Source organism: Mauremys mutica, chromosome 23 (genome assembly GCF_020497125.1).
Source record: "Mauremys mutica isolate MM-2020 ecotype Southern chromosome 23, ASM2049712v1, whole genome shotgun sequence".
In the NCBI taxonomy this organism is placed as follows: Eukaryota; Metazoa; Chordata; order Testudines; family Geoemydidae; genus Mauremys; species Mauremys mutica.
Window position 1 is genome coordinate 19,446,394 of NC_059094.1, and position 13,590 is coordinate 19,459,983.

General features: G+C 47.4%; 1 protein-coding gene across 3 annotated transcripts in view; it reads right to left on the reverse strand.

Moving 5' to 3' along the window:
• The window catches only part of GRIK3 (glutamate ionotropic receptor kainate type subunit 3), a 211,973-nt gene that overhangs the window by 22,632 nt on the left and 175,751 nt on the right, over positions 1–13,590 (reverse strand). For 2 of the 3 annotated variants that reach the window (XM_044997879.1, XM_044997878.1), the window contains exons 11-12: positions 12,399–12,622; positions 1,975–2,093 (exon numbers count right to left, since the gene is read on the reverse strand). In XM_044997879.1, the coding sequence (XP_044853814.1) occupies positions 1,975–2,093; positions 12,399–12,622 (343 nt within the window). The remainder of the gene's footprint in view (positions 1–1,974; positions 2,094–12,398; positions 12,623–13,590) is intronic. The other variant, XR_006575104.1, reaches the window with a different exon arrangement.

Here is a 13,590-nt window from a genome sequence, read left to right on the forward strand (position 1 = left end):
TTCAGTGCAATGCTAGGATGGAGTAACCACATGGGAAGAAATATTACACCCTCAGCCACATGCATTGTGTGAGAGCTGATTCTAACAACGACCAGTGAATGGTGTGAGGCAGGTTAGATCTTCCTGAAAGTAAATGAATTGCTTAAATTATGAAAGCTGTGTCACCAGAGAAAGAGAGATGGGGGGCTACTGATCCACCTAGTGAATTTAAGCAGCTGAGATGGATTGTAACATAATGTATGTACACACACACACACACAAATGCACCTCCAGCTGATCCTTTAGGGGTATATTTTCAGATTTCCTATTTCTGACATAGTTTGTGCCTATAAAAACTGCACCCGTATTGTTGGTTTTTTGCATGTTTGGGTAAGTTAAATACTTGTTCCTACAGCCAGGTGCTGTGCTGTCTAAATGGGAGATTCCGCATCCACAATAAACTACAGGCACAAAGATAAGCGGGTGCAAAACTTCATTCATACAAAGAGGTGAGGCTGGGGCCTGGCTGAATCTTGGACCCCTAAGATTTAGTAACTCAGTTTATTTACTTATTTATTCTTTATATCGATTTAGGCCTCCTGGTAACTCCACCCCATGCTCTGGGCATAGGGTGACCAGGTGTCCAGGACTAGTACAGCTTAACAGTGCCACCAGACCTTTCCACCAGACCGAAACCTCCCTTGGTCCTGCACCAAGGCCGGCTCAGACAGATGGGCTTTGCGACAAGCCCAGGAGCTCAGCAGGTCCAGGCGATTTCAGAACTTGGAGGGTAGGAAGAACATGGCAATGGAAAAGGGGCTGTTTTATAATGAGAAGGATGAAGCTGGAGGTCTCTGCTGATGGCAGGTTGGGCAGCATGGCTCTAACTGATAGTCCTCATGGAAGCGCTTCTTTCATTCTGCGCTAGCTCAGTCTATCTTACTGCAGGGTAGGTGCTTCCCCAAATTAATTACAGCGACGTCTACAGTGGAAACAAGCTCTGTTTTCGATCATTCAGAGCAGGAGGTGAGCACTCTCCTGCTGCCACCCTCATGAGGAGTTAAGATGAAAAAGAACATGCTGGTCTCTGTTGGATGAGCAAAGAAGAGTCCTCCAGCTCCAGCCTCCTGTGACAGATGAGGAACTGGTCAGTCTTTCTGGAGTGTCTCAGTACCAGTGCCTCAGGCTGAGGCATCTGGATTCATATCTCAGGCTGGGTTAGTTCTTTGCCATACTGGTTTTAACGTCCTTACTCCCCTATTTCCCGCCAGCTACACAAAGCAGAGAATAGAGTCTACAAACGAAAAGAAAATCACGGCAAATGAATCATGCCCTACATAGTCCCCAGGACCCTCCTGAGCTCCAAGTCATGGCTGGTTTCCATTGATCAGATTAATTCCACTTAGGCATTTATCTAATTAACCCCTTTTGACCTTGTTTGCTCTAGGCTGACTGGCACATGTGCAGCTGGATAACGCAAAGCCCTGGATTGTATACAACACACACAAATCCAACCAGCTCTCCGGAGAGTTGCTTCTATCTGAGCGAGCCACATGTGTATGGTACATCTCAATCAGAAAGAGTAACAGGCGAGACAAATATTTCATCCCATGGTGGATACCACGAGCAGTAAAACTGTCAGCGGAGAGCGATCTCCCAGTTCCTGCAGCTAACTGCCTACCCAGCATGGAGACAAAAAGCCGGTGTTGACAAGCACTTCTGTAATTGTTAAGAGACAAACTCCACAATTTCAGACCCAGTGTCTGTGCTTGTCAGCGTGCAGTGACACAGCTCCTCTCCACGGCTCCAGCGCTGTGTGACAACCAGGGCCCAGGGCTGCCACATTATTCTTTTTGCTACAGTCGGTTGTTTTTGACAAGCACAACTATGTTTTAACTTGCTCCTGTCAAAAACCAGGCACCAAACAAAAGCTCTCTCGCTCACAGAAAATAGCAGGGTGTGTGGGGGGGTCGGGTCGGGAGGAGCCAGCCCTACCTTGCTGCATTAGCGCTCCCATTCCAAACCAGAAGCTGTTGAGCAGGGTGAAGTTATTCTCCACAATGTCTGAGCCCGGGTTGCAGGGGTGAGCGTCGTACCACTCGTACGGGCTGAACCTGTGGCAAACAAGAGCGTGTTAGTTGCGAGGTTGCATGAGAAGGGCCTAATGGACTGGGAAAGGCAGAGCTGTCGTGCACATGGAGCTGCTCCAGGGCGCCCGCTGACCCCTGCCATTTCTCCATCTCAAACCTAGGGAGAAGCTTGGCCAAGAATTTCCGATGTGATTAGTAGTTTGGGGAACTTCAAGTTTGGGGAGCCCAACGATAAAGAGGCCTGCATTTCAGACAGCGGGTGCTCAGCACCAGGCCCCTTTACAGCGTCTCAGGTTGGGCCCCCACAATCACCGGCCCCTTTTGAAAAGCATGGCGGAGGACTTTCCAGTCATACACCATCAACAGAAGAATGAGGCACAAACACAGGCGCTTCTCTCGCACCTAGTATGAACAAAGGGCTCTTCTGTGTCCATCGAGCAGACTCTGCAACAATTTTTCAGTGTCATCTCATGCAAAGTGTAGTATTTCCAAGGACGCTGGGGAGCTTCTTGCCCCTGGAGCACAGGAGGATCTGTTTGTGTTTTAATTGCTGTTGGAAGAGGAGTACTTTGCAGTGGGCACAACAGCACATTCAGTGGAACCTGGCACAGCCTCCCAGCGGAGGTAGGGAGCGCCTGCATCTCTCCCACTGGAGTTATCCCTTTTCCCCCTAGAATAACTTTGCTGTCAAGACTTGCCCATGCTACTGCAACATGCCAGGGTAACTGCTATTGTTCCCCCTAAAGCAATTATAGCACCCAAGCACTAGTACAGATGTGCTCACGCTGGTTTGCATGTCTGCTAATTGCCATTTGGAGAAGAATACGCTTCACCAGGGTTAAATACTGACTAATTCAGAACTGTTTTCATGCCAATGGGTGGTAGATGAAACTGTTGAACTAGCTGCTGACTCAGTGTCCCACAATGCATCAGTGGCCTTGCAGAATCTCCCAGAATGCTCTGTGTCAGACAGATGTGCTAGGAACTGTGGGATTGGTACTTCAGGTAAGAGTATAAGGAATATACAAGATGCTCCATTTCAGTGCCTAGCAACCTGGGGAAGTGTAACCCCTCTTCCCTGTCATTGGGGTAGCTCTGCAAAGACTTACTTGCAGCTGAGATGAGCTTAACACAGCAAATACCTGCTGAGCCAGGGGAGGCTCCAGTGGGCTCCTTAACAGAAGCGCTGTCTACAGCCCCAACACGCATCACAACCTGCAGCTTGGCTTCAGCAAGGTGCAGACACAGTGCAGGTGGTGAATGGAGGAGTCTGTTAATTGCACAGGTCTGTTCTCGTGCCTAGCCCAACAGTTTACAGACAAAATCAACAGCATGTTGCACTGTCGCTTCTCTGCACAGCAGTCACAGCTGAAAGCCCTGCCGAAGATGGATTGGTAAATACAGCTTTTAATGGAGCTCACTCAGCCAGGATCCTGAGGGGACTCTCGTCAGGAGAGATGCTAATATTTTTAGAGCTGTTTATTCACATTTGCTAAGAGTCCCAAATTTTGCAGTGATTAAATTAAAGACATAATTGGCATAATTGCTTTTGAACCAGACATATTAATTATTATCAGCTTGGCTTCCTTCAGAAATCCCTGTAGTTTCTGCCTCAAATCCTGCAGCCCAGTGTTTGTATTAGGAGAGGTGTTTTAAAATAACTTGTAGGTCTACACCAGGTGCTGTGCTCTTCAGGGAGATGTCCCATTTAGTTTTATTGGGCTTCCTCAATTGGAGAGGGATAGATGTCTTTCGGGGGCTGGGGAGAGGGGAATTCAGACTTTAGGCACTGAAAGGAACCTTATAACAGCGCTTTTGCAGAAAGCGGCACACCTTCACCTTGCACATATAGAACATTAAATATTAAAATTGGAAAATTAAAAACTAGACTGAACAAAGCACTAGAAAATACCCTGTAGGGAACAATCCTGAATTGCCAGGGGTATGGATTAAATGAGGCATCACAGGACTTTGTACTTCACAAAGTCTTGCAAATTAATTTTGAGTATATTTGTGCCGTGCGAGGGATCTGATAGATAAATCCATCCATTCCTCCATGTTGGGAAGTTATTTTTTCCCCCGTTAATGACATTTATAGTTTTTGTCAGAACATTTCTTCAGCATTTTTGGATATTAACTGAAAATCTGGCAACTGAAAATGAATGATTTCCACCCCCAGTGAAAACCCTTCAAAGATCAATGAAAACTGAATTATTATTATTATTATTACGGGAACATTTGTTTGGTCAGAAATGTCATGATGAAAAGCTTTGTCCATCTCTATTCTCCATGTGCCCGTCAGTGCAGTACGTGAGTTCCTATCCCAGAGACCACATTCCTTCCTGCATTTTCACTCATATGCACGACTGGCAGCAGCAGTCCATGCTTCCCCAGCTCTGCCCTACTAAAGTGTCTCAATCCCGACCTGCCAGAGCCACCCTTGCAGGGACATGTATGTTTCCATGACCCATCGAATCGTAGACATCTCTGCTAAGACTGCCAACAAAGGGACAAGTGGGAGAGCCTTGTGACATGGACCCCAAATTACTTCATACACTGTTACTGCACTCTCAGTTGAGAGGACGGAGGATCTTGACTCTGGAGGTCTGTGTTCAATTCCTGGCTCTGCCACAGACCTACTGTGTGACCTTGGGCAAGTTACTTCCTTTCTCTGTGCCTCAGTTTCTTATCTGTCAGATGGGGATAATATTCCATCCTTCCTCTCATTGTTTGCCTGGTCTGTTTAGTTTGTGAGCTCATTGGGGCAGGGGCTATCTCTTACCAGTGTTTGCACGACACCCAGCACCCTGCTTTGGTTTGAGCAGTACAATGATACTGCTCTGTCTAGGTATTGATTGGTGTACCCCGTTAGCCATCCTTCTGCTTTAAAAAAAATGAGAAAGGAAGAAAAAATTGTACTGAAATCAAAGTCAGCTTGAAATAGTGCCCATTTCTTTAATGACCTGGGCGCAAGTGTGCCAGTGCTTTAAATTGAGAGTACAGAAAATATAGCGAGCAAGCCAGACCTATTGACTGAAGCCAGAGTTGAAGAATTAGATAAAAACTTTCTCCGGCTCCCAACTGAAAGAATATAAAATGGAAGAGGAATTGGGAAGATCAAATGAGCCCAACAAGATGACACGCCGGAGAACTTCAAGGTCTCTGAGTGAGAACCTGGTAGTGCTGCTCAAATTACAGAGAAATATTCAGGAGACTGCAAAGCAGGGGCAGTGACTTCAGTGCCTGAAAAGGCTCATGGGGCCATGAAAGCAAGAGAGACATAATGAAGGCATTGAGGGGTTCAGTCCTGGCCTTCTCTCTCACTGGAGCCATAATAAATGGGGGCTGCTAAGGATTCATGAGAGCGCAGGCTTTTCTCTCCCCTTCCTCCCCTCCTCCATGTGAGGAACAGGTTTCAAGTGAAACGGTTCATGAGAAAATACAATTTGTGTTGGTCTTTCTTTGCAGGGAGAGCGGGGAGGCATTTCAAAGAAGGCTCAAGTAGAAAGCAAGGATCTATCACAAAATACTTTGAGGCTAAATTGCATCTCCAGAGAAGTCTCTCATGGGTGGCACGGCCCTTGTTAGGATTAAAATATTTAAAAACCTCTGTGCATGATTCCCTGATTAGTAGTAATTTGGGGATCACGTCACTGAGAGCAACAGGTGACCATCAGAAGGGAACAGCCAGCTGCACTGCTGGCCTGGATCATTGTACAAGTGTCACCAGACAAATTACTGCCATGAAGCCGTTCTCTATCTCTAGCGTTTATGGCTCTTTGGGGAGCAGGGCGGTTAGAGGCAGTGGCCCCATCAAGAAGCAGGAAAGACTGATTAAAAGTGGCGATGGATCAAATACATCCTTCGCCTGCCTCTAAATAGTCCCCAAGTCGGTTTTAAGTGTCATTGACCTACGATGATAGCTTCGACAGAGGCCCCCAGTGCCTAGTCTGGGAGGCGCGTGTCTTTGAATTACAGCTTGACTATTTTGACTGTGTTTTTCTTCAGAGAATAGAACTTCCAGAGGCTTTGTGAGGGTCAGGAGCAGGTGTTGTTTCCATTATGTCTAGAGACCATAAATAAATCCAGCATTTTTCCCATGATATCTCTAGCTCTCCATCCACGTGCATTAAAGGATCATTCCTGTACAACTGTAATCACACTGGATGCTAGAAATTCCTTAAAAGGGCACTAGGGCAGAAGAAAATGGCAGAAGCAGAACCTATTATTAGAAAGGGGAGGAGAGATGAAAACTGTACATGCAAAGGGGCCTATAATTATTGCATCCTGTAAGTAACCGGATAGGAAAAATGCCATATTACATTGCAGGCATCATGACGTGACTCAGGCATTGGCTTCGCTACAAATCTGTACATTTTATCAGTGCAAACTAGACCAAAGGAAGCTGGATGGAAAGCTAGGGAATAGCAACTGATAAATGACATGGAAGAAATGAATGTTAACCCATTTCAACGCCCAGATTTGGGCCATGCAAAGCGAGACCAAACCTGCCACTTTACAATGGGGCCAGGCTTCAAACTTTTCTGGGGCTGAGACCCTCAGCCTGAGGAGATATGGACACTATGACAGTGGACAGCCAGATTCATTGGAGACTTCAAGAGTTCAAGGTGCTCTGGTACAATCCAGTTGGCAGGACGAGCTAAATGGAAGGAGTTCCCTCATCATTCTGGCCCGGGATTTGCAGTGCACTGTGAAGTTCATTTGAGCATCCAGAGAGTCCCCTTTGGAATCATCAGGTAGAGTTTAAGAAGAAGCAAATTGCAGCTTGAATTGTGAACGCGCGTCGCTCCTGTAATCTCAGCGACCAGACCAGTGACATCAGTCAATGCCGAATAGAGATGTTACTGGAAATGAAGCAGCACTGATGGCCACGTGCTAATTAACTCTGGTAATTAGGATCCTGGTCCTTGCCATTCAGTGATACACGTTGTTATAACATTAACGCAGCAGGAGATGACGGGGCAGTAGGAATAATATTAACAGCAGCCGGGGCTTTTTCATGTATGGGTTCAGTTCTGATGGCAGCCCATTCCAGCCAGAAACCAGCCCCTGGATTGCTCCTGGGGGCTGTTTTAGCTCTTTTCAAAAGCAAAGCTATTTGTATGGGTTCCTGAGACAAAAAGGCAACCCAGCCATTTCCCCCCTAATGGATAAACCACACCCAGCCACCCCTGCAGCTTTCCAGTCACCCAGCCCAATGTACACAGCCCTATTAGCACTCTGCAGCAACCCTACAATAACAAACCGGGGCACTCAAGTGCACCCTTTTATCCAAGGCAGCTAAGAAATGCCGGGTAGTAGCTGAACTTGGCGTAGGGCAGGGTAACACTATGGGGGGTTACACTCTCCTACGTGCTCATTCAGCAGGAGATGCCACAGGTCATTCTAGCCAAGACCTCCAGAAGAGGTTACTCTGCAATGGGGGGTTTGCCCAGGGAACCGAAGGCAGTCGTCAAAGCTGTTCTTTTCTCCCATTTGTCAAAGAGGCAGAAAAAACAAGAGTTAACGCTGCTAGCCCCTTCCATTGCAGGATCTCAGACTGCGTCACACACACGCTGTTACCATTTGACACCTCTTGCTCTCGGTATTCATATGGTCCTCTCGCCTGCAGTGCCACACCGGCAAAGCAGGCCTGAGAGGCGCAAGTGGCCTGCCCCAGGTCCCAAAGCAGAGCCACAGAGAACACAGCTCTTCGGAGTCCCCCTCACATGCTCTGGACACAAGCCCCAACAGATCCAAGCGGTCCGATCCTTTCCTATCTATACGTGTCAGAAAATGAGAGAGGACTCCCCACTTTGGAGTGTAGGCACATGCGTGTTTGTGTGCAACAGACGCTGCAGCCAAAATCCCCTATCTTCCCCCTCTAGTGGCAAGCAGGAGCCAGTGCATGTCACTGGACAATGGAGATCTCAAAATTTTATTCTGCATGGGACTTCTATCAGCCTTTGTAGCAGACAGGTGCTGAATGCGTACGCCCCTGTGGATAACACAGAGGTTCATCAGTGTGCATTTGGGTAAGCAGCCCCATCCATTTTACAATACACCATTTGGCCCAGTGCAAGAATCATTCCAAATTTCCTCTTTATAAAGGTCAACTCCCTAATTCCATTCCACCTGTGGGTGAGCTGGCAGTTCATTTCCAGTGTCCTTTGTGCCTTTCATCACTGTTCATTGAAAAGGTTTTTCTGTTTTAGGTTTAATCAATACCTTTTAAAATGTCTGGAAAGGAAAATCAGGATGAGCTTTGGGGATGTTTTGGTCCCCACTGTGAAGAAGGAACCGTAAACTCATACATCTAAAAATGTATTAGAATTCTAATTTCAAACCACACAAGAAATCAAACACAGTCATCATGTCAATAGAGTCCATCTAGCAATGTTCTGCATTGTTAGCAGAGACAGAGAGCAGAGATAATGCTATTACTCATCACAACGACTACTTCACTAATCATGATTAGCCTGTGTTCATCTTCCCAGATGAACATCTCATTCCCTGCTAAGTGTCTGGTAGCATCTCTCTCTGGCACTGCAAAACTGCTAAGGAACTGATTCTGCTCCCAGTAGGATCAGTGACAAAACACCCACTGACATCAGGAGGTCCAGGATAGTGCTGCCAAAGCAAAATTCTGCAGCTCTCTAGCACGTTTTTCTGTAGCTCTTCAGCCGTGCCACCCAGTGCAGTGAGGCGGCCAGTTCCCCAAAGCTAAGGACTGAAATGCTTTGGTCTAATTAAAGTCTTTGGGCTCAATGTTAGGGGTATATAGGTGAAAATTAATAGACTGTGATATACAGGAGGTCAAGCTAGATGATCTAATGGTCGCTTCTGGTCTTAAAGTATGAAGCTATAAAAGCACTATTGGTAATTCAGCAGCTAGTGTTCTCTTCTCTGGCTCTACCTCCATAGCTCCCCTGCAGTTTCAATTAGACACAGTATTGAATGGAGGATATTCCTGGGAGTGAGTGACTGGTGTGTTGTGTTGGTATGTGATATGTACAAGAATCCCAGTTGTACAAATGATGTACAGGGATCCTCATCCTCCCATTATTTGCAGCTACCTAGGGGATGAAATTCACCAGCTGTTTATTAATTCTCTAATAGGGATTGGCTCGTAACATCACCTTGGGATCTGGACCCAAATTTTGTGGCTGGGTCCATGTCTGAATTGTAAATTCCTTCAGTATTATTGAGGGCGGATGGCGTTATATAAACGTACAGCCAATATCATTTGTGACCTCCTGGGCAAGGTTCCCATTGAAGTCAACTGTGGCTCAACATGTGGAGTTAGCATGGGAGTAGAAGCCAGAAACTACTGAGTCCCGATCCCACCTCGGTCAACCTGTGCGACCTCGGACAGGTCTGGAAAATGGTTGGAAAATGGCATTAAATTTTCATGAAAAAAATGTGACTCTCCATCCCCACCAAAAAATAAATAAATCTGAATTTCATTTTTTTAAACCAGCTCTGCCTGTTGCCTCATCTGCAAAATGGGGATAAAGTAATGGATAATTATTACCCTTTGTTATTTGCCTTGCAGTAACTCCAGGAGTGTCAGTCCGGGACCAGAACCCCAATGTGCTAGATGCTGACCAAAGAGACAATCCCTTTCCTACAGAGCTATAGTTAATGTCTGCAGAGTGACGGGAAGCTGTGAAGGGTTTGAGACACTCTAAGTACTGTCACATGCTAGAGATTCATTGTGAGGACTGATAAGGAGAACAGTTCTCATTGTAAGACTAAACCTTTGACTTACCCTCCAAACACTCTGGGCCTAGTTACGTCTTTTGATGTCAGTAGAGTTACTCTTGATTTACACCAGTGTAAGAAAAATCAGCTGCTTCACCAGCCCAGATGTTCCGGAGAGAACAAATATTCTGCCTGCTAAGCAGAGTTTACTTTGACAACTACTGTATGTGTAATTAGGGTATTACATGCTAAACCCAGGTAATCATTTCTAAATGCTGCAGAGAACCCAGGAGGGCTGGAACATCGGGGTTAATGGATTCTGGATACTGCAGTTTGATAATTAATCTCTGCTTTGAATATCTGATTGAAATGTCAGTGGATTAGAGGCAGGCTGCTCGTTTTGAAGGACGCTTTAAGGAAAACACCTTTCCATCCATCCTAGGAAGCAATCGGGCACTACTGCCCTGAGAGCTGGTGCAGTGCGGGGTGCTGGAGATTTCTCAAGGCACAAATGGCAGTGAGGTACCTAACTCTCAATGGGACTCGGGCACCGAACTGCTATTTGTGCCCATAGGTAAAGCCCATCTCAGGCTGGTCTCTGGGACACAGATGGTCAATAGCTTGCAGAGGAAATGTAGCCCATCAGGATTCTATCGAGAGCTCTTCTAGGTACTGGAATAAAAAACCACAGCAAGCTCAAGCCGCATGGCACCAGGCAGAGTGGCACTTCAAAAGCACAGCCACAATGGAGCAGGCTGCTCTCCACGCTCCCAATTTATGAGCTTTGAAATGATAAACAGCAAAGCGTGGCCATAATAGCTCATTTATGTGCTGCATTAAGCACCCCTGAGGATCCCTTCAGACAACCAAAACAAGGCTGTCTCTGTATCCCATAAATATGGATGAGTGGCAGGCAAAATGGAAGCAAAGCCATTACAAAATGGCTCAATTAAGGATACTAATCAAAAGGCGAGGGAGGGCTAGTGCCTCTGAGAGAGACCTGCCTGTTGCATGGAAGGCCCAAAAGCTTATGTATGGTCCATTGCCCAATGGGAGGGACGAGGACACTTTTGCCTGTGCACATTCTGAAGCGGCCCCAGACTGTGCATCTCATCAAACAAAGACTCTATGAAATTAATAACGCATGCAAATGTATGCAAATGTTGCTGCTTTTAAAGATAGGAATTGGTTTTAAACGTGAAGATTAGCGGCATGTTAATTTTGTAAACAGACACATTGCCCGGTCCATAGCAATAGGCTTCGCAGTGTTTTGCTATCTAGATGGGTTGGGGGATCGCTTGCAGAGGGTTCAGCGAGAGAAGGTGAAAGTGATTGAGGCTCTGGGGCGATCTGTGTCTTGGGAGAGTGGGGCTGGTTAGAGATGAATGAGAGGTGATACGAAAAAGGCATATTCAGTAATGGACGGCACAGAGAAGATAAATCAGGTGCAACCGTTGCCCTTCATCCCAAGTAGGACACAGTCAGTGAAATGGAAAGGCAACAGGCTTCACAATGACAAAAGGAAATACGTACAAACAAACAACCCCAAACCACGTAATTGGCCCAGGGAACTCATTGCCACAGCACATCATTGGGGCCAAGGGGTTAATGTGATTCAAAAGAGGCTTACACATGAGAACACCCTCAGCTACTTTTTGTAGGGTAAAAAAAAATATCGGAAAGGCTATAAACCAATCTCTATCTAATGGGGGGGAGGGAGTAAAGGGCGTAGAAGGAACTTCTGCTGTGGGCAGCTAACCCAACATTTTAACTACAAAGTTTCTGGCACCTCCAAGCAGCTGGCACTCGCCAACTGTCGAGACAGGATACTGGGCTAAATGGGCTGATCCATTCTGCCAATTCCTGTGTTCCGTGGCTGTTTATTTCCACTGAGAAAAGCAGCAGCCACCGCTAGGGACCCTACAACAGCAAAGCAATGTGCACAGCATGATACCACTGCTAAGAAATCCCACCTTAACTGCGTAGCAGGGTCAGCCCTAACGCGGATAGGGCATCGTACTGCATAATAACAAACCACCCTGCCTATGAATGACTGACCCTACAGTCACAAACCAGTGGGTAGAGAAGTAATCATCAATCCCACAATAACAAAGCCTGCTTAGCTCAGTGAGTCACTCTACAGTAAATAAATAACTCCCATCTCCCAAACAGCAGACCCGGTTATCATTTCACTCACAGAGTAAACCAGGAGTAAATTCATTGATTTAACTGGAGCTGCCATGGTGTGAAACCAGTTTAAGTGAGATCAGAATCAGGCCCTATGAAGTAACCCAACAGTACAGTAACAAACCATGTACACCGTCTGAATCATGAGTAGCCCTACAGTAACGAAGGATGCTCAGCCTGGTGCTCCAGTTATCCCAAAGCAAGGAAGGGGAAATAAACAGTGCATGAAGTCTGACAATCACGAGCAACCCTACAATAACAACCCAGCCCGGCTCTCTGCAATGGAGGAAATGTAATTGAATTAAGGGAAGAACGGGTTGAAGTTGCAGGCTCTCGGGGGTGGGACACCAAGCAGCAAAATGATTCTGAACTCGGCAGAGGGCAGCAAGCGTGATGTGCGGTGGCAGTCTGGAGCCGTGGCATCGGAGCGCCCCTTACCTGGCTATGACAAACAGCACACAGCTGACCCCCAAGTAGGCGAGGAGAATGTACATCCAAATGTCAGGAGACAAGGGGTTGAGGAAGGAAAACACACTGGGATTGGTCCCGTTGGGCTTCCGGTACAGAATGCTGACCCCCAATGTCATGAAAGGCTTGGAGAAGTCTATCGCTTTCTCCCGGACGTGGGTGATCGTGAGAGGAGCAACGGCCAGATCAGCTTTCTGTGCGGCAACACAGAGGGAGAGAGAGACAGAGAGAGAGAAGCCATTAGAAACCAAGGCACTTCCATCCCCAGCTAAGCACGCTGCCTCCTCAGGCCGGCCGCCCTCCCGGGAGCCTGGGCCCTCAGGGCAGGGGAGAAGCCCACCCAATGCAGGGAGCAGCAGCAAGTGTTTGGTACATTCCCTCTGATGGTTATTCCAACCTGGGGCAGGCCCGGCCTCACCCAAAGCAGAAACACGCCGGCCCCTCCTTGGCTCCCCCCCGCCCCCAACCTGAAGACGACGATACCAGGATCTTAGGAAGCAGTTTGGGTCTCGATGGGTGGAGTCTGGGCCAGCGCCACAGAAATCGGTTTAGACCAACTGTGGATCAGGCCCAAGGGTTGCAGAGTCAGGGACGTGTCAGAACTGAGCGGACGCAAAACATTTAGAGATTTGTTCTTCACGCTTTGACTCAGTTCACGGTGAAACTCACCAGAGCCAGTCCACAGGCTCCCGTGCCCACCCTGCTCAGTGACACATCCCGCGGGGGGGTTCGGACGAGTCACCAGCACTCAGAGCACAGTCAGCCGAAGGGCTCAAGGCTCAGGGCAAGACCAGGTTTGCCTGGTGACAAGGGGGAGAGACGGAAGGTGGACGCAGCGGGGGGAGGAGATGGAAGAAAGCACATAGACATATGGTGGAGATGCTCTTTCCCCCAGTTCGTGTACACACTGGCCATTAGCTTATTACTATTCATTTGTATTACAGTAGCACCTAGAGGACCTGACTGAAACCAGAGTGAGAGGGAGTCCCTGCCCCCAAGGGTATGCAATATAAACAGCCACAGATGGAAGGGGAAACTGAGGCACCAAGCGCAGCAGTGACTTGCCCAGGTTGTCACAGAAGGTCGGTGGGAGAGGCAGGAATACAGCCCAGGTCTCCCCACCCCAGCCCAGGGCTCTAGCCACCAGACCACACAGCCCTTC